This window comes from Embiotoca jacksoni, unplaced genomic scaffold (assembly GCF_022577435.1).
Source record: "Embiotoca jacksoni isolate LCO1_2020_lvr unplaced genomic scaffold, fEmbJac1.0.p SCAF_14, whole genome shotgun sequence".
Taxonomy (NCBI): Eukaryota; Metazoa; Chordata; class Actinopteri; family Embiotocidae; genus Embiotoca; species Embiotoca jacksoni.
Window position 1 is genome coordinate 7,812,645 of NW_027185274.1, and position 21,543 is coordinate 7,834,187.

A 21,543-nucleotide genomic window follows, 5' to 3' on the forward strand; every position below is an offset into this window, starting at 1 on the left:
TGTTTACTTAAACTACATTTATATTGTCCAATTGAAAGTCGCATTTCGTATTTACTTATTACACTTGATTCGTAGATATTTGTTTGCACTGATAGGCGAAATAAATGACTGTGAACCACAAAAACAAAATTATTTGACTATTTCTTTATTTTATTTACAAAATGTTGTGAAAACAGATGAACCTTGACTTTCACATGAGCATACACGCAGGTTCTCTCACACACACCCTCATTCACTCACATGTCCAGAAAATAGCACGTGTTAATCTGTACAGTATACACTGCAGCCAAGATCTGAATATGCATTGTTCAAACCCCAACACTATAATTTGAAAACATCCCTTCACCAATATTACTTCATTCACAGGAGAAAAAAGAAAATACACTGGAAGTTAAATTGAGACTGGATGTGATGAGAAAGGTAAAAGTGATGCAGCAATGATAAATAAAGGCTTTATATGAAGGAAAACATTGAATGATTTAAAATGCAATAAATACAATCGACAGTAAATTGAAATGTAATTTCTCCAAAATAAAATACCCTCTAAAAATAAAAACTTACAGCTATTATGTTGATGAGGTGACAAAAGGAGAAGATGATATTTAGAATATTGGTTCTTATATGTAAAAGCTTCTACATTAGGTGAGCTTCTGTCTGGAACAAGGAATATAAATGCGACATTTTGAGAAAATTAAGGGATGAACGCATAAAAAAAAAAAATTGTGTCCAAATGTCAAAGCATCCATCTGCCAAACGAGCACTTCACGATTCCACCGCCTGTGCGACCTGCTCCGTGTCCTCCTTGGTGTCTGAACATTCAGACGGGATGAAGCAGCCCGAGTCTCTGGGACAGTCGCTGTCTTCTTCCTGCAGACTGTGGGGGGGGGATTTGTGCTCCTCCGCATCTCTCACATCGTCACCTGCGGCCACAAAGCGGATATCATTTAATCAAATGGCATAATATAAAAAGATTTCTGCTTCTAACCACGTTACAGAAGTTGAAACCGGCACCAAGTGATTCACTCAGTGGAAATTAACTCATATTTAGACGTGATCAGGCTGATGCTCTTTGACATTTAATTGGATTTATTGCCATCATAGTAACAGCACTGTACTTTATTTTCAAAGTTAAAGTTGGTTGACTGTGAGTGTACAAATGACCCAAATACAAGACTAAGATGTGCAGGTGTGACCCAGCAAACAGCAGCAGAAAACACATCACCTTGTCCCCTCCTCCTCACTTTCCTACCTCACTGACAGAAGCTACTAATCCTCGTGGCCAAAGCATCAACCTAATGGAGTTCAGCTTGATTAAATTACTGGCATCTCATGAGAGTCAACAAGCTCGGCCGGGTCACGCTGCGCCTGCTGCCATCTGTTTATTCTCACTGTCACCCAAACTGAAAATTTACAACAACATTGTATTTGCCTTATTATCTGCCAAATTTACACTCAGTAAAGAAAGAGACTGATGAAACTGGCCGGTGGGAGTTGTTCCCTCTTCATACTGGAAAGAAGTCTCGTTTTTGTTCATGCGGGGCTGTATGAATGAAAACAAAACTACTTAGCCTTCTGCTTAAAGATTACAGGAACACCTTCTGCCGTTGTAAGCACTTTCTATCTGAGTAACAGAAAATGACTGATAAGCCTTTCACAGTATGGCGGATGTGTTTCAGTTCAGTGTGGCTCAAATGTCTCTTTTACCTGCAACAGTATTTGACTTTTTAAAGAGCAAAATCTTTTATTTTACAGGCAAAATAAATTCGCCATTTAACAAGTGACAAAAACTGTTCATACGTTAAAACTAAAGGACTTTGTTTTTAATTTTCAATGAAAGTTATTTAGTACGACTTTCACCTCGGCTTCTCTTGCTGTTTATATGTCACTTAAGTTATTAAAGATATAGAATTACTTTTGCTTTGTTGAATCACTTCTGATCGGCTGATGACAAAACTGTGCGGCGTGCCAGCTCACAGGTGTGACACACTTAATTATTATTAAGCTCTACATGCCGCCTTAATGACTTTACTATTACTGCTGCCTGATCGCTGAAGAAACACTCCGCCATCTACGCAGACAAATGCTGAGAGATTCAATAGATCGAATTTAAACCTCACAAATGCTGGTTGGAAGTTTGGTGGCAAAAAACAGATTCTTCAGCATTTCAGTGTTAAAATCTTAAGGGAACTTTTCTTTTCTTTTTTTTTGTCTTTCATGGTTATTGGCACTAGAAAGATTATAGAGAATAAATAAACATTTTGTGTGGAACTATAAATATTGTTCTAAATCTCTGCTGGCATTAAAAGAATATACATTGAGCCAGTCATCACTGCAAAATAAGCCATCTAAGGCAAATAGACAGGGACCCTTCACGAGGATCTTTAAGTTTATTTGAGTGATCAGTGTACTGAAAACTAACTTCATTGAACAATGTTGCCATTGAATTGAGCACTAATTCCTGATCTGTAACAGCAGGCGTTGTTTGTTGTTCATTGTTGGCATCAATACAAGCTGCTGACCTTCTGTGTAGCGGCATCCAGCAGCAGCCAGGAGCATGCGCCTGTGCTCGGGGTCTCTGACGTTCAGCTCGATCAGGTCCTTCTCCTGCAGGTGCATCAGGTCCTCCACGGTCTGATAGCCGTTTAGCAGCAGGGCAGAGGTGTACTCCTGAAACGGCAGCAGTGGTGTCTTCTTTAACATCAACTGATTGTAACTACTTGAAGTTTACTTTTTAATTGATGTCAACCACAGAAGTTAACTGAGAACTCTTTGAAATGATCTTAACTTAAGTGAGCGAGTCCTCACCTCCAGTTTGAGTCGCTCCAGTAACTCCAACAATGTTTTAGGTCGGGGTCTTTTGCACAGCTTCTGTTGTCTGATCTTAGGAGTTTCCTCCTCTTCCTCCACCAGAATGTCCACATAGATGAACTTGAAGTTGCCCACTTTGTTGTTTAGCATGCCTGTCCAGATGCCCATCGGAGGCTTACTGATGATGTTGATAATGTCACCAACCTAGGAAAAATGATTATTATTAATGGGTAGAATAAGTAATGTAATTCTAATTTGCTAACTCTGAAATGCTCAACTTTTGTCTTTCAAATCAGCATCATGGTTAATTTTATCTGTTGAAAGAACCACTTCTACTTTGGCTTTGTTGTTGTCACACAACAGACCTCTGTCAGGTTACCTTGAGTTTGAGGGAGTCTGTGTCATACGGGCTGGGGACGAAATCTGTGTGGACCCGAGCTCTGCCACAGAACTGTCCCTGGTAGGAGCCGTCCTCCTCCAGCCTCAGACTGTCTCTCTGACCAGAACCGTTGGACTCGCTGGTCACACCGCCTGAAACCACGAACATAGTATGATCACACAGTTCTGGTTTCTGAATAACATCACCTGGTATTGAAAGTAACTCCACACACTCGTATGTGAATCATGTGCAGCTGCTTACTCGAGGAGCTCTGGCCGCTGTAAAGGCTCTCTAAGGAGTTGCTTGTCTTTGCAGGGTTTTTCTCAACTGGATGGATACTTTCTGTCTCTGCCTCTGGGTCTTTGTCGGTGTCATCGCCCTAGATTAAAAAAAAAAAAACGAAAAAAAAAAAACTGAATTGAGAAGAAAGTCATATGATACAGACGAGCCTTTAGTGTGTAAACTGCTGTAGACCAATCAAATAAGTCAAACAGAAATAGACTAAAAAATTTAAAAAAAAGGCTGAGACAGAGAGGTGGGAGATGGAAGTTGTGAAAGTTACATAGCAGCTTCAAACTTTCCTCTTATCTATCTATCTGTGTAACAGTGAAACGCAACACTTTTCAGAGTGAAGAGCATCATTTAAATACTGCCAACAGCAGCGTCATATTTAAGGATGTGGCTTTAAGGGAGATGAAAGCGATAAGACTTTTGAGAAAAACAACAGAGTAAATGAGGCCGATGGTTTTGGTATTTTCGAGTTTTGGTGTCGCAGCTATTGGGGTTTTTTTGATCATCTGTCAACACAAACTGTTGATTGGTGGACATGAAACGATAATGTACTCTTGGAAAGATGTGTATGAAAGACCGAAAGCTTCAGCCCCCGTGGTAGGCTTGGGTTTTGTGTGTGTGTGTGTGTGTGTGTGTGTGTGTGTGTGTGTGTGTGTGTGTGTGTGTGTGTGTGTGTGTGTGTGTGTGTGTGTGTGTGTGTGCGCGTGCGTGCGTGCGTGCGTGCGCGCGTGCGTGTGTTTGTGTCTATTATCTGGAGACTCACCGTTTCCTCAGAGAAAGACTTGCCGTGTTTTTTTCCCATTTTTCTGCGCATGGTCAATGAAATCGCTTTCATCTTCTTCCCCAGTCCAGCTGATTTGTGTGGGTCTGAACTTTCACATTCTTCTGTGAGCTGAGTACAGAAAGGTGCTTAAGTACAAACAGCGCTATCAAAGATATGTTACATTTCATCCACCTAATTATATTTAGCCCCAAAAAATATGTACCTCTGTTCCATAAACATACAGCAAACTGCATCACTTGCAAAATGCATCACTTGCAAAAAAAAAACGATCTGCTGTTAACCTTTTTTAATGTCTTACTTTCTTTCTTTTTATTAACACTTTGTTGCATGGCGATCCATTTTTGTAAATGTGCAAAAATATCTTTAACGCAAATGTTTTCTTTCCACAGACTTTACAGTACCACTTGTTTTATTGTCATTCTTCTCACCTCCTGAGCAGACATAATGCATTATGTAAAATGAAAAACAAACACGTCTACAAACCATAGTTGTTCCACTGTCTTCTGGTTTAAGCTGTGGTGACTGATGTCTGAGACCGTCGAACCTGCCGAAGCTCGTGGAGCGCTGTGGGGAAGACAAAAAGACAAAAGGAGGTCAAGTTATAGACAAGTAATACAGCACTGACACATTGTGTGGTTGAACAGCTTCTTGAGACACCTGTCTCAGCTGTCGCAAGTCTATCTGACCCACCCAGATTTCACAGATAAAATATCAGTATAGATTTCCACACATATTTTGTGTCCATGAAGGAATGTCAAAGAATTGCTCCGTTTTAATCAAAGCTACAAAGATTTTAACTAAAAAGCAAACTAAAGGCGCATACAGTAAATACCGCATGTTGCAAATCTTCAGTCTGTTTCAAAGGTGTTTCAAAATAAGAGCTTGTACAATATGAGGAACATTTGTTGAAATCAGGCTTGAAATCAAGCAACAGTTCAGTAGCAGCAGAGAACAATATTTGTGTCTGTACAGGTGCACTGGCAAACCCAGGGGAGTATCTAAAGATATAAATAAAACTCATAGATGCTTTACTCTAGTTCAATTTTAATTATTTCCCTTCTTTCGCCCCAATTTTCCATGAAACTAAAAATCATTGTAATCTCTCCCTAACATCCATCATGCAGCAGCAGAGCATCAAAATTATTATATAAATGAGTAATCCCTGGAAATCCTGGTTTAACTATGAGCTCCATACTCCTAGACATCCATCTGCAGATTGATTTAATGCAACAGGAACCGATTTGACTGACATGTTTTACTGCTATGCCTAAAAATACAGGGGCAGAAATTAAGGTTTTCATTTGAAAGTCGTTCTTCCCGCTGACTTCAGCTTTAGTGTCTTAGTATTTTTTGTATTTTATTGTCATTATCTTTTGCCTGTTTTACAAATTTGGAAAAAGAAAACATTTCTGTACATATTTGGGCCAAACAAATAGTCTTTGGGTGTCATCTTCTTTTTTTTTTTCATGTTTCCCTGTGGATATTAAGTATGTTATACAATAAATTCAGCCTCATCCTAACCAGATTTGTAACTTTCTCTCATTTTTTCTGTCATTTCTTTTAGTGACAGTCAAAGGTGACATTGGGACATCTCAGCTTCCTACAATATGTCTCATCTTGCCTCGCTACAGCAGTGTTGTTGTTTTTTTTTTCAGCTTTTTCACCTACCTTTGGTTTGCTGCTCTTTGCTTTGTCCGACACATTGGAAGCCGCCCTGTGTAACATTTTCTGCTGTTTTAAGGTTATTGTCAGATCTCAGTCCTTGCTCCTCTCTTCTCCTTTCTTTAGCTCACTCTCTTGACAGTGAAGTGTTAAGTAACACAAGAGGCTGGCTGTCTGATGGACTGGCTGGCCTACTTCCTTACAACACACAGGATGTGAGGCAATTGACGCTGTGTCTGTCAGAGCAGTATTGCTTTGAAAAGGGAAAAATACAAATGCTTAGGTGTGCATTTTGTGCCCACTTACCGAGACGCGCTGAGAGTCATTTCCAGGAACGGCGGTATTTTGTTTTTAGAGTTCAGGCCTTTGTTTTTAAACAGACACGAGAGAAGCCGCTGAGGATGAGCTAATGTCATATCTGTTGCCGGGGTTGCATTGCTGTGGTTGTTCCGCACAGAGTTATTCTGTAATGTCACGCAGTATAACTCAATCACTAAACCACTGCAGGGAGTCACGTATCAGGTTATAGTGTATATTTTACACACCTATAAACCTCTCAGTTTTTCTTTAAATTTAAGGGATAAAAAGGGAAGCAAACGTGTAAAGATATATTGAAGTTCAATATCTCTCAAATTTTCCTTTTATCAGCAATAGGGAACTTGGTGCTAGAGTAATTATCCTTTGCCTTCATTTCTTAATTTCGGGTGAAGATTTTTGAGGAAGTGATGCTGTATGACGGAGGAACAGCTGAAAGTGGCAACTTTCTTATGTCGAAACACTTTCCGGTCTACCTCTGCTCTCAATATGGACATGAATATATTTCATTTTATGTCTTGGAAACTCTTCAGTGTCAATAGCTGATTCGTCAATTTATTCAAAGTTTTAAAAAAAATCTTTGAATAACGACCTTCTTACAAGATAATGGTCTCCCTAGTGAGGCAGGTTTTACCCTTCACATTGCTGCCAGTAATTGTTCTGACTTTGACTTGTGGGGATTTGCCACTGTGTTTACATTGCCGATGGTTTTATGTGGTCAATTGTAAAAAAAAAAAAAAAAGGGGGAATTGTACAAACAAACCGCTGCCTAATCCTACTGCTTGCAATCAACCATAAACTCCTGTCAATCCAGATTAAGGTTTCTAATCTATTACTTCAGAGGCTCTGAATCCCTGGAGAGGTAGTTGTTCATCTGAAGGGAAGAATGCAAAACGAGATGTGTGCGATTTAAGGAAGCCAAAGGTGGTTTTCTTATTTGTTGTCAATATTCTTTAAAGGACTTTCTTCAATGAACAAGAACAAGAAAAACAAGATTCAAGTTGACTTTTTGTAATATATTTCCTGTATGCGCTATTTCCTTAAAGAGGACCTGTTAACTGCTAAATGTATGATTCTCGTAATATATTGTGTTGACCACATAGTGACAAAACGCGTATAATGTCCAAGGAGAACCGACAAAAAAACAACTATAATATTACAGAAAGCAACAGCGTCAGAAAACAAAATGGGTTTATGAGGAGAGAGTGGTAACCTCTACTCTCTGGCTCTGGTCTTTAGAGGCTTTGTGTCCTGTTAAATGACTTTCTGTCTCTAAGAACCAATGACACTACAGATCCATAGGGACTTTATAATCTCCATACACGCTCATTCTTTTCATCTCGGACAATTTTCACCCGAGTCATGTTAAGCTTCAGTCCTATGCGAAACACATTGCGTGTACCGCACATGTAACGGTTTTATGCTTTTGATGTCAAGTGTACACAAAGGCATTTGCCCTCTGAGGTCAATCTGCACTATTGTATGGTATTAGCGAGGTATGGTGGTATGAGTGAGCAAAATCCACCATCCTCTTTCTGTGAAAAAGGCTTTTAAAAACAATATGTAGTCATTTTATTAGTCTAATTTTAGCAGGTTGATATGCTTTGCGTTTCTAACTGTACTGCTGAATTTTATCCTACAACAAGGATTTGGATTTTATCTCGCATGAATTACACTGGAATCATGATGGTATCTCCTCATGGCCAGCATAAGGATTAATTATAGCAACCAAAAACCATATATTATATAAATATTGTGGTGCCTCAGTATTCTTAGAAGACCCTTTTAATCACATTGTAAAATGTGTTGTGGGGCACAAGGCGTTGAGCCTGCTGTTTACAGACTATAATCACAGCTTCAGGTCTCTTCACTGTGATTATAGTCTGGAAATTCTGTTTACATTTAGGTTTGCTCAGCCCCTCTGAAGGGCGGACCAATCAGCAACCAATGTGGGAGACTAAGAGCGATGACACTGAAGTTAAGCATTTCTAAATGTAATGGCAGCGGTGGTAGAATTTCAGCACATATGGTTGTCAATGGTGATTGTTTAAAGGCTGCTCCAATAGTTTCAAAATTAACACGAGGTCTACCGAAGCAACACCTGGAAATGATTCTCTATGAAGCATAGCCAGACCTATAAAAAAATTTAAAAAAAAGTAGCTCCTGCATGCCTATTTTTTAAATAACTTCAAAAACATAGCATACTGAGCCAAATTTTAAAACAGTGTTATCTGTATTGCGCAATACCGTCAGAGGGTCATTGGTCTGAAATTCACACTGCAGCATGACAAGAACCCAAAACATACAGTCAGAGACATAAAGAATTATATTCAGCGAGAAGACCAAAAAAAGAGACCTGCAACAGATCACGTGGCCCCCACAAAACTCTAATCTCAACATCATCAAGTCAGTCTGGGATTACATGAAGAGAAAGAAGCAACTGAGACGACTGTCATTCACAAAAGTACTGTGAACAAGTTTAAGAAGATGCTTGGGGCAATCCATTGGCCAAGAACCTCGAAAAACTCTGGGCAAATGTGTACAGAAGAATTTATATCGGGGGTTTTTTCAGATCACTGAATTTTGCATGAAGTTAATTGAAAAGTAAAATCAATGACAGCACTGTGCAAACTTACATTTTGTTCTGACAGATCCACATCAGTGACAGATCGCGGCACCTTTGGGGAAATCAGGGGTTTATTGTCCCGTTTCAAGCTGTCATCCCGGGTCACCGCCTGCTGCTGTCTTCCTTCCCACTCCTTCCCTTGAGGTGTGGTGAAGTCATGGGAGTACACGCGATACTCTGTGAGCGGCCTGCGGCATGTGTGCTGGACCGTCCCCCAGACAGGACTGCTGTCACCAGGGTTGCTCCAGCGCTGCTGGTGGGTGGGCGTTGCTCCACCGGGCAGGCTCGCCGTGTCTGAGCATCGGCCCGGGGTTGTGTTCTCCTGAGCGGGGAGGGTGGAGGATTTGCCAAGGTAGGGCCTCCTGTCTGACCTATACGGCACGTCCAGATAGTGGGGTCCAATGGGTGGGCTCATCGTGCCTGGTGGGGAGCACACTGAGAAGAGAAGACCGAAGAGAAGACAACAAATCAAAAGTGCCAGTTAACTGGAGGAAAGTCAGAGACTCCATTTCAACTGGAATCAGATGTCATTTTGAGGTGATGCCAGAGAAGAGATTTGTGCCCCCCCCCCTCCCCGGCACGACAGCAGTTATCCTGTACAAACTGTGCTTTTTTTTTTTAGGATTTTTTTTTATTATTATTATTCTTTTTTTTTTTTTTTTTTTTTAATTAACATCAATTCTTTAAAAAAAAAAATTACATGAATCATCAAGTATTTTTCATGGGCTCCTCTCCCCGCTTTTCCCAGCATGCCTTCTTCCTTCAATTATTTCAAAAATGAAGTAGCCAAATTAAATAGGTAACAGTGATTGGTAGAAATTTTGAAGTGTTTCCTAGTCTATCATAAGCCTCATAGTTTGAACGGATGCTTGTTTGCTTGAGAGCAGCACTCTGTGTACCTTACTGAGCACACCTACACTGAAGGTGTTGCAACACTTAAAAGCAGAAGTATAGTTCAAAATCTGTCCCAGCAAGGTCTGAAGATGAACCACATCCATGCTGTTGTAGAAAACTGTCTTACCCTTGGAGTTGTGGCTTTTCTTTGTCCCTTCCTTCCCGCTCTTTCCGCCTGGTTTCTTTCCAGTTTTTTGGCCTCTTTTGACAGCAGGTTTAGACTCTGCAGCCACTCCATTGATATGGGCACTCTGAAAAGACAAACAAACACATGCTCCATTTAAATACTTTCATTACTGTCTCCAAAATGTCTCAGTCCCTTTCACAGGGACCTTTTCTCACATGGTAATTCCCTACTTTTATGTAACACAGCTCAGTGTATAGCCACACTACTGGTCAGTTAGCCAGATATCTGGTAAAGGAGAAAAAACTTCTGTTTTGCTTCTATTTCTTTAAACCAATCACAAACCTTGTTGGGCAGCGTTAAGTTCAGGGTGCAGCACAGAAAGGGGAACTTTCTTTGGTGAAACATTTGTTCGTAGGGAGGCGAGGCCTGGCATTGAAATGCTAAAAGACCAAAAATAACCAAGCAGGACTGCTTTATTGCACAATCCCAGTCTTCATCAAAACAATTTTCACACACAGATAGTGAAACAGGAGGAGAGTGTTGACTGAAGAGCCATCCAATGGCAGGCTTATACCAAGACTGGGTCTTAAATCACGTACTTCCGTACTTACGCTTGCAATTCTGAGTGGATAAGTCAAAATGGCCGTGTGTGATTTGAGATGACACTACCCTGTTGAAATTCACACACTACACAGATAAATCCACTAACATTGTTATGGAAGTATGTGAATTGAGACACTTCAATATTCTCCATTTGGTGAGTCAGACATGTGATTACATAATTTTTAATCTAGCGCCACCATGCGGGTAATTTATTTTGTTTTTAGTGAAACATCTTGAATGACTACAGAATAAATGGTTGTTGAATTTGGTTCAGACATTCAAGTTTTGCTCAAGATAAATTGTTACATCTTTGATTCCTTCACTTTCCATTTATCAGTATTTATTTGTCCAAGGCTTTGGTTTATGACAATACCAAGGAGAAATAGCCAGGAGAAATCTCATTAGCATCAACTCTACTTTGCATTTAATCTAATTACCAAATGTAGGCCTGCTAACAAGATTGGACCACAGTAAACATTAGGGTTATATCTGCTCAGAGATTTATGCTTATTAATAAATATCACTATTTTATATTACTACAAAAATGCAAAGCTTTTTCCCCTTCACCTTATAGTTCACTGAACTTCAATGACTGTGACTGAATCAAAATGACTGACTTGTAACAGTAAATGTTTTTAGATAACTTGTTCATGTGGGAGATATTACTTCCAGTTTCTTGGTATTGTTTTGTTTTCATTAAAACATCCAGACACAGCAAAAAAAGTCTAGCATTTTCTACTATTCAAACTGAATCTCGAGGCAATTAGAGATGGTTTTATGGAAGAAAAAAAAAAGGTTGACAGTATCTTCTAAAAACTCCTATTCAAGATTCATTAACTTCATCAACCACTGTGCAAGCACAACAAAACTGCACATTCATTTTCAAGACTACACACATACTTAGCACAAAGCCACTGCGTCTTTGCACGTCGTCATCTTGGGTCATTTGGGTTATTTCAGCTGCAGTCATGCAGTGAGGTACTTAAAACTGCAATGATCCACACCTGGCAGGCTCTGCTTTGTTTGCTTCTCACTGTGATGGGCATTAGGCCAACTGGGCACTGGGTGACTTGGCATGTGGTCTCCAAACCCTCACCCATCTCAAACACACACACACACACACACACACACAAAATGCTCATCTTTTTCACATCTCTCTCTGCCATGTGGCCCAGAGATTACACAGAGAGGAGTACCCCTCTTTGGACCATCTGCACTGCATTAAAACCCAATCAGCGTTAAAAGATTGTGCCATTTAGGCCAACAGAGGCCCTCTGGATGTCATAAGCAGGTGGCAGCTTGGCGCTCCTGTTAAAGCTAAATGGTCTGCTGTGTCATATGAACATGAGTCTGCACTTTCTGACGTACATAAGAACACAGATTTATCAATCTGCGACAAAGTGAATGTATTCAGTGCTGTATTCATGACAGTGTTGCAGTGATATAAAGACGGGTGTTCTGACACAAGTCGCAAGTCTAGATTTTGTTTCCATTTTTAGTTGCAGACCTTTAAACCAAAACAAAAAACTGTTCCACTTCTTCATTATATTTAACTGCTACCGGTGCATTTAAAATGTTTGTTTGGATGTAACATTGCATTGCATTAATTTTCCATCACTGCAACTGTTTGCAAAATATCTACTGATTGAGGTTTTGAATGAGTGAGACAGGCTGAGGGGACGAAACTGAAACATTTTCTTCTAACCTGGTTTGAGGGCAGCTTCTCATTTTTCTTCATGCCAGAGGGATGTGCTCCTTTCCCTCCTTTGGTTTCTGTTCTTTGCTTTGTCTTCCGCATCTCTAAAAGGAAACATAATCGTCTGCATTAGTGATACACTGGAAAGTCAAACAAATCAACACTCCACTGCACTTTTTAAGTAATTTGTTATAATACATAGCAACTTTAAGAATCAAATCAAAAAATGCATTTTTTTTCCTAACAGTCACAAAATGTCTCCCACTGCTTTGTGTTTAAAATCATACAGTTATTGCAGATCCGTGTAAGTAGTTTTACCAGTCAGTAGTTTGAAACCCCATCCCTTGTCTGTGGGCGTCATGCTGAGAGTTCAAATGAACGTTACTTTAGATGAGCTTAACCTATTTATTTTCTATTTACCTTCATTGTGATTGTTGGTGATGTGGACTAAATCTTCTCGGCTCTTGGCTGGCTGCCAGACTGCGGTATTACTGCCGGGGTTATCTGCCGTAGAGGGAGATGGACATTGAGGATTTGAAGTGAAAAGTCGGGTTGAACGGAGGCCACAGTGAAAGGGTTCTGTGAGTCATGGACGAGCACTCTGGTAGGTTAGTGGATGTTGTACATAATAGACTAACATTTTACTAGCAGCTTTCAAAATGGTAATTGATATTACTGTAGTCTTTCAAAGGGTTTATGACACAGGTGAATGCATGGGTGGAAACACAGGAACATATACTGTACACAGTGTTATGTTTAAACATTCTTTTTTGTTGCTGTCAAATGTCTTTGAACCTACACGTCTTTACATGAAGCCAGCAATAAAAAAAATAACAGAAATGTCATTTTTCATACTCACCCAGTGTTTCATTATCTGATGCTGATTTGGGTATGTGTGTTCTGAAAGTAAAATTTAGAGAGAGATATATTATGCAGTTGCTATATTAGTGTTTTAGTGGAGGGAGAAACAACAACAACACTGTGAATGTTTTTTTTTTAATGATGTACAGGCACAGATCACAGAACAGGGGCTTTAAAATGTCATCATGTGAAAGTAGACTCATGTTGGGAAGCTGTACTCTCTGCAAAATCTAATTTTCCTTTGGAGTGAGAGGCCACTTTGTGACCGCAGAGTTGTGTTTCTTTCAACGTAAAGCCAGGGGAGTAAAGGTGTTGAGGCTACTGGAACCTTGAATCCGCTTAGTCCAAATAGCTCAAAGCCATAATCTGCCTTCTGCTGGCCCAACAATCCAGAGGGCCCTGCTTCTCCCCCCCAAAAAAATTGTCCAACAAGCTGTGAAATATATACAAAGCTTTTTGTTCCAATTGTGTCTAATGGGTTGTCAATCACTATTCTTAGAGTGCAGCATATTATTAAAGTGAGTCCATGCACAAAAGGAGATAAGGAGAGGAGCACTGCTGAAGAGCCTGTCTGCTCTACAGTAGGAAGGATTTACAGTATTAACCCCTGAGTGAAAATGAACAGGGAGCCCTTCAAGCCATATTATTACACTATTGGAAAGCCCCTTTCACTTGCAGGGCAGATTTTTTTGCTGGTTTGCAAGCACGTCTAACAAAAGACACAGAATAAAGACCACGTTGTACAGCAGATGAACACGAGCCTAAAGTCCAGCCAGGATTACGTGACATGTTTCTCATGCAATTGCATTGTCAGTTCACAGCAAAATGGCATGAAAAATACAAGAATAAGTGACAGACGTATGCAGTAGATTTTCCTGATAGCTAGAAACAATGTAATTTGGTGCATCTAGTATCATGTTAGTATGCTTGGGTGTAATTTTCTGATGAGCTCACCTTCTTTTTTTTTTATTAGAAATGGTCCCCTGCATCTGAGGCATCTCCTGAAGAACAACAAAGCATTCACAATCTGTACAAAATAAGCAGGTTATTGCCACATTTGAATGGATTTGGGGAAGGAATTGAATCCTGTAGCAGACTCATGGACAGATTGACTGATGAAGGGACATCAGGAACATTTCATTTACGAGACAAGCCTGAATTGAGCATTTGGAAAAGTTTGGCCTCAGTTGACAGCAGCTGTCAACTGGCTCTGTTTATCATTTCATAATCAGCTTTATTTTGTAGGTACATTTTGGTTGGTGGAAATCCATAAATCCCAATTCATCAGAGAGGTGACCCCATACAATCAGGTCATGACTGTTCGCATGGCTCCACCATTCAATCTGTGCCACATGAATGCGTCATGGACACGCTTGAGTGTGCAGGATGCACAGTATGTGTCCCTCCTACCATGGATATCGACCTTCCAGAGCCTTGCCACTTTGTGTTGTCGTCCAGCAGGACGGCCGGGCTGCAGGAGCGGCTGCAGGAACGACTGCACGAGCGGCTGGATGAGCGGCTGGGGATGGGCTGCGGGGGAACATCGCTGGAGCTCTGCACAGCCTCGTACAGGCTGTCCATAGACCCCTCCTGATGCCAAGTGGACACACAGACAGAGGGTTGAAAATGATCAGCAGACATTATCTATGAATGGATTTAATCTATTATGTCAGATTAAATCTGAGCACTAATGATGAGCACACACATCAATTTGAAATTTAGATAATGGCTGTTTTTTTAGAGCCAAAATGCTTTAGATGGCCGAAACAGCATCAAAATCACCATTTCATTCTAAACTGATAAAAACAAAACAAAATTAGAGTCGTGAGGATTTGATATGACAGTAGGGATTGTGCCACTAATGCTGCTCCAAAGCTCTTTTGAATTTGCTTGTCAACCATAGATGTAGAGAAGGATTGAATTTCCTCAGAGCAGATTTCGGTGTGGATTAAAAATGTTTTGGCTTGTTTGGATTTCTTCTAGGAACACCAGTTTCTCTCTTCAGCTCATCTTATCAGTGATGCCTTATCTGTTCAGTTGAGCTGTTTTTAGTGGCAATAACAGAAGGCATTTCAGCTCATGGTGATATGAAATCATCCCTTTTTAAGTTTGAACTCTTGTTCATTTGGATTCATTCATTTTTCATTTTCTACAGTTTCTCTGAGGATTCCACTTTCTTCAGACATTTTAATACTACTTCATTTTGCTGTAATCTTTGACGTAATCATGTAATTTTATAGTCCATCTAGACTTTTAATTAAACTTATGTCCTTATGTGCATATGTTTATTCCCGACACTTATATCTGTATAACACAGTTTACTCATCTGTCCCCAGTTAAACACTTGCGCTGAATCATTAGTGAAACCAATGAAATATCTCATTACTTTGCAAGAAGTCATCGTACATGTGACGTGCAGAGGACAATCAGTGGAGGCACAGTTCAAGCCTTTGTTTATTGTAGCAAGATGTCCATTAATCACCCTGATGACTGTTCAACATCCCCAGCATCTGTCCAGAGACAAGTCTCCTCGTACCCACGTGTAGAATGACAGCTGCAGCAGCATCTGAGGGGTGTGTGACCACGTGTGTGTATTTGTGTGTGTGTGTGTGTGTGTGTGTGTGTGTGTGTGTGTGTGTGTGTGTGTGTGTGTGTGTGTGTGTGTGTGTGTGTGTGTGTGTGTGTGTGTGTGTTTTGCATGTGCAAATGTGGTCTTAACTCTTGCTGCTTCACTAATCAATACTCTTCGAGCACTTGCACCCATACATCATCGAAATACATGAACTAGAGAACACACTGTGATTATAGTACAAGTCTCTATAGTCTCTACTCTTGTGTAGTACACAGGGTAAACTGATGGAAAGCTAAACAAAGCAGATGAGTAAAAGGAAAAACTCATGAGGTGTTATTGTCTAATGATTAAACTATCTGCAGTAGTTGATCTGACTGCTGACAAACAGAAACTAACAGGTGCATTCTGACTAGAGTTACAGTGGTCTGTCTTTGGGATCATCTTTATCTTATCTAGAGGCACATCATGATAAAAAAAACCTTGCATATACTCAGTATTTTCCCATATATTAAGATTTACGCAGCATGATACTTATGATTCTGATATTCCTCGTGGGCAACCTCACTTGTCACCTTTCCCTCAGCAACTCACACACAGCTTGTAATGTAAATAGAGAAAGCAAAGTGTATCTCTTACCAGTGAAAAGCAGAAAAGGTTCATGTTGGCTGAGAGCTCTCCTGTTCGCTTTAGTGCGTCAGATGGAGGAGAAACCGCGAGCTGAGTGATAGCCAGAGGCTGAGAGACACAACAGCTCAGTGTGAGCCCAGCCCTGGTCGCCTGCTGTCTTCTCAGATTAATACCACAGTGAAATCCCCCCACTAATCCAATAGATGGACCACCATTACTCTATGAGCCAAAGCAGAACTCACTCCTAACAACAAGCCCACCATTGGTAGAGCAGCAGATTGAGTATTTGTTTAAAAAAAAAAAAAAAAATCTGGTAGGGAAGTATTGCTCCTTTTTTGGTTATATATTTATTTTATTCTTTATTGAGCCTCCTCTATCTGCTTGTGAAAGTAATTACAAAAGCACTGTTGACTCTTGCTTACATCTTAACCTGCGTCATTCCCTGCCCTCTGTGGCTTTGTTGCAGCTACAAACAGTAAATAACAATTTAATCTATTTGTTTCGATAACATTTGAAAAGTCTAAAAGAGACGCACAATGGAATTATTTTATCTTTATTCCTGTTGGCATAGGGCTAAACTGGAGGTTAGCCAGGCTTGCGGAAGTCTCTGGTGTGTACGCTCTGGTCATTCAACATGCCCAGTGCCGTTAGCACAGAAATATCTCACCAGATTTTAAAACTCTGTGAAATACAGAGATTTAGCTGGCAGTAATAGGCTTAAAAAGCATAGTGGGAACTTGTTTGTCAATAGCTTGGATGTATCGCACCTTTATTTATATGTAACTTTAAGTAAAAGCTTACCTATTTCAAATTTTTGAATTATTACCCAAAACTATGCATGAAAAGTCAAACTTTTTTGTAACAAAAAATTAAAATTTAAAAAAAAGGTGATATTAAATGGCATTGATTATTGCAATGCCAAGAACTTTTTATTATTGGTCACAAACCAAAATGTTTAGGAACACCTGTTTTGATATTCGATCATGTTTTTTTTTTTTAAGTCAAATCTTAAGCTGAAAAAGATTCCAGTAAAGATGAACGTTAGATACATAAAAATATATATCCCTCTGAAATGTAGTGCAGTAAAAGTGGAAAGTAGCATCAAATTAAAGTAAGAAAATTGATATGGTATTTAAGTTTAGTTGTGGACTTCTCTGTCCCGTCTTCACTCTACAGTTTGTCGGCCTTGTGTTTACATCATCTGTGATTCTTCTTAACTTTTTCGTCTCCGGTGATACATCATCTGCACTGATATAAGAATGCACATATTTTAATGGCTATTCAGCCAAATGCGTCTAAACCTCTAAAACTGAAACTTTTCACAAAACACTCAACATTGATAGGATCATTGAAAAACATAGTCAGCTTTATAAAGACATTATTTTAAAATATTAGTTGTGCTAAAATGTAGACATATTAGCAAAAAAAAAAAATACACTGAAAGTATGAGAAGTACAATCATTATTATTACAGCATTTACATGTAAGCTTTCATATTATGGTTGATGTAGTGGCTGAAGATAGAGCTGATTTGAGCCATTTATTAATGGGTAGTTTAATTCATAATTATGTATTTTTTTTTTATAAAAGCATCATTAAAGTAAGTATAGCAGTCAGATAAATGTGGTACAGTAGAAACTGAAAGTAGCATGAAATGAAAACACAGGAAAGTAAAATGCATGAGTTAAGACTGTACTACCAGCTAGTGCAGCTAGAGGAGTAGTTTATAATGTGAAAAATACACTTATAAGAAAACAATGAATCTACAACAACCATGCCCTCGTGCTGCCATCATTTTGATATTAAAAACAAACATAGCTCTTTCTTGGGTGGGCAGCAGCTGTGTGTGTTGTTTCATCTCTAAACGTGGCTCTGTGCAACTACTGGCCTCCCCAGAAATCACCCTAATTCCTTTAAATGATAGAAAGCCACCACATATTTTGGTTTGGGGCGATGCACCCAGAATTGATGCAATAAAAACGGAAATATTTTGAATGCATTCATTTTGCTGCTGGTAGTGACTTGTGTCTCTTCTGGAGAGGTTCAATGTGCAATATGTGTTTATTAAGGTTAAGTGTGAAGGTGGTGATCTATTAATCTACCAATCATCCACTTCTGATGTCTGAGCTGCTCTAATGTGCAGAAGAAACAGATGGGCAGATTAACACATATGACCTATATTTTTCAGCTATGACAGCATCATATGTCATAAAAGGAATGATGTGTGAGGTTGGAAAGTATTTGGATCCAGTTCACTGTGATCTTCTAATGTTATATATATCACAAGAAGGCCTTTGTGTCATTTGAGCAACATAACTATGGTTTTAAATGTGACTTGGGTCATCTGTGGAGGAGCTTAAAATTACCCAAATAGCCTAAAAAGTGTTTAAAATGGTCCTGTTACTCATCATGTTCATAAAAATGTTCTTTGTAGTCCATATTTAATTTTGTATTCTAATCTCCATATTTAACCTGAATGAAACGTGCTGCGGTAATTTGTTTCTGGGGACAGGTTCAGCCTTCCTAGTACAGTACGTACCTGACAGTAAAAGGGTGTGACATGGCCAGTCCTAAAACAATGTAACCTGACCCAATGCTGCCAGGAAAGAGGCTCACAGCAGCCAGAGGCATTAACGTCAGCTTGGTGTATGGCGAGTGGTTGAACTCTGTGTGTGTATGTTTAAAAAAGGCATGAAATGAAAGCACCAAGTTCAGTGAGGCCTTCACAGACCTAAGTGAGATATTTGCAAAACAGCATGAGTATGATTGCATATTTTGTCTCCCTCGTATTTGTACATGCACATTTTCAAATGTGAAGGCGAGATAAAAACAAAACCGACTTGTCAAAATATTGCACAACAGTGCCACTAATGGTCAGAAACGGTTTATGGTGCCTTTAAAGTCAGCGGCTATCAGAAGGGAACATTTGGTTAAAGTTCACCTCAACTGAATAGGTAGGTAGGTAGGTAGTTACTTTATTAATCCCCAAGGGGAAAATTTTTTTTTTAACCCCGCAGGGACCCATACAGTCTGCACATGATACTCTATCACGGACATACACCAGAGTTTTTATTTTTTTTCACCCACCTGTAACAAAACACAGCTGAAATAAATGGATAAAAGCAATTAAAAGTTGTATGCTCTTCATTTTTAATTAAGTAGATGTCTCCAGGAGTTCAACTTCACAGTGACAGACAGTGACCCACATAGCAGCAGGCAGCTGCAGTGACCCACTAAAGTGACATCAGGAAGGGATTAAGTGTGTGTGTGTGTGTGTGTGTGTGTGTGTGTGTGTGTGTGTGTGTGTGTGTGTGTGTGTGTGTGTGTGTGTGTGTGTGTGTGTGTGTGTGTGCCCTGTTTCCAGCACCCGTTCATAAAAAATAAAAAAAAACACAGCTGTGACGACTAGTGTGTTGCGCACAGTTTAAGAAGGCGGTAGGATGATGAATGGGACTCAACAAGTTTCAATCAAAATTAGTAGACTTTAATAAAACACAACATCAAAGAGAGGAGTGTCACAAAATCTTGAATCACTAATAAATCATCTTGCACCATATAATAAGATTTATCTATTTCTTCTTTTTCATTCCAATGTGATCAATCAGAAAGTGAAAGTGAACGCCGAAGGGTGCCTCAGGTCTGGCACAGATCCTTTTCACAGCAAGTTGTGAAATAGTCCTCTGCACAAAACTCCTCACAGGTTCGAGAAAATTCATCTGCTGAAAAAGACAAATGCAGCAACAGGCAATGAATGAACCATTATATAACATCATGGCTTGTCCCCAGATTATGTAAACACACACATGGACAGAAGGGCACATGAAGTGAATGCAGCACAACAAGCCGCACGTACCGCGCACAAAGGTTCTGCAGTACTGGGCTGACGCAGGGCACTCTGTTTCTGTCTTACAGTTTGGGTCACCTTCACAGGTGAAGCATTTGAGTGTGAGCACTGATAAGAAGACAGAGGACAAAATGTACAGACAGCAGTGGTTAACAAGTGTAAAGTGTCAGTGATCAAATCAAATGGCTCCTTCACAGTCAAAGTCTATTGTTAACAGATAGTTTTTACCTCAGTTTCACATGTACTTTAAACATTAGGCAGCGATTGAATATAAAGTGGTATTCCCTTACCTTGAGTGCTACACAGCAGCAGCAGCAGCAGCAGCGTGAGAAGCAGGACCTTCATGTTGTCAGATGGTATGTGGAAAAACCTCCCGCTCTGGTACTTTTATATCAGCATACCACATACCAAACTACAACTGTGGCAGGCACTTCCTTGTGATTGGTTTTCAAGAAAACATTCTTTTAGTTAACTGCTATTGTCTCAAAGAAAATATGAAACCAAAGCAAACAAAGAGTTGTTGTGATTTAATAGGGTGTGTGCAGATGGGAGGAGGATCAGCTCAAGAAGACTGTCAAAGATGTTGTTTATCACCTGTGAATTTCTGAGATTAGCTTTTAGCAAGCTATTCATTTCAGATTGAATCAAATATACACAAAACCACTTTTAAAAAAAATGTGTGAGTTGTTGTGTATTAGTTGATACTTTGGCTTTTCAGAGGATCTATGAACCTAATTTGGGCACAACCAATCACAGAGACAACATCTGTCCCAGAACAGGACAGGCACCAAAATGATAGAATAGCTCATTTGCCAAAACAGCTTATATAACTGTGCCGGATTTACCGGCCTTTAGTTGCCATGGTAACAATAATAAACATGGTCTTAAAATTATGAAAGAGGTTGCAGTTTGGATTTTGGCACTAAAACCTGCTTAGGTTTAGGAAAAGATCATAATTTGGGTTAAAGTATGTTCCATAAAATACATGAGAGGGCGGATGTTGTTCAGCAGGTTGCCCAGGTTGGCAGTTCAATCTCCAGGTCCTCTTTTTCACATGAAGTGTTATCAGGCAAGAATCTCAAGTTGCTCTCAATGGCAGGCGAGCACCTTGCATGGCAGCTCTCTCACCACTGGTGCGTGAATGGATGAATGCGAGGCAAATTGTAAAACGCTTTGAGATTGCTAAGGTGAAAAAGTGTTCAATAAGTGCATACCATTTAAGTCATGTAAGCTTACTTATGTAACATATCTTCAATAAAACTAGAGCAATAAGACAATGCTGAAAGTGGACTTAAAATATCTTGCTGAAAGAGTTGACCACCCGCCTTATTCAAATTTTTGGTGTGCCGTAAAACACAAGTTGTTTCAGGTGCATGGCTTCCATTTTCTTTAAAACCTTCTGAAAGTGAAATGACACCCGAGGCAACAGCATCAAAGACAAATGAGAAAGGAAGA

The 21,543-nt window shown here is 39.6% G+C and overlaps 1 protein-coding gene across 1 annotated transcript; it reads right to left on the minus strand.

The window, feature by feature from the left end:
• Nucleotides 1–129: 129 nt before the first annotated feature.
• Nucleotides 130–16,291, minus strand: samsn1a (SAM domain, SH3 domain and nuclear localisation signals 1a). The gene is made up of 15 exons (XM_069147725.1): nucleotides 16,255–16,291; nucleotides 14,457–14,636; nucleotides 14,001–14,047; nucleotides 13,045–13,085; nucleotides 12,606–12,689; nucleotides 12,195–12,289; nucleotides 9,887–10,010; nucleotides 8,876–9,300; nucleotides 4,746–4,826; nucleotides 4,242–4,370; nucleotides 3,449–3,566; nucleotides 3,188–3,339; nucleotides 2,806–3,012; nucleotides 2,520–2,667; nucleotides 130–920 (listed from the first exon to the last, which is right to left on the minus strand). The coding sequence occupies exons 1-15, from the start codon at nucleotides 16,276–16,278 to the stop codon at nucleotides 763–765; spliced, it is 2,013 nt and encodes a 670-aa protein (XP_069003826.1). The 5' UTR covers nucleotides 16,279–16,291; the 3' UTR covers nucleotides 130–762.
• Between the last annotated feature and the right edge of the window lie 5,252 nt (nucleotides 16,292–21,543).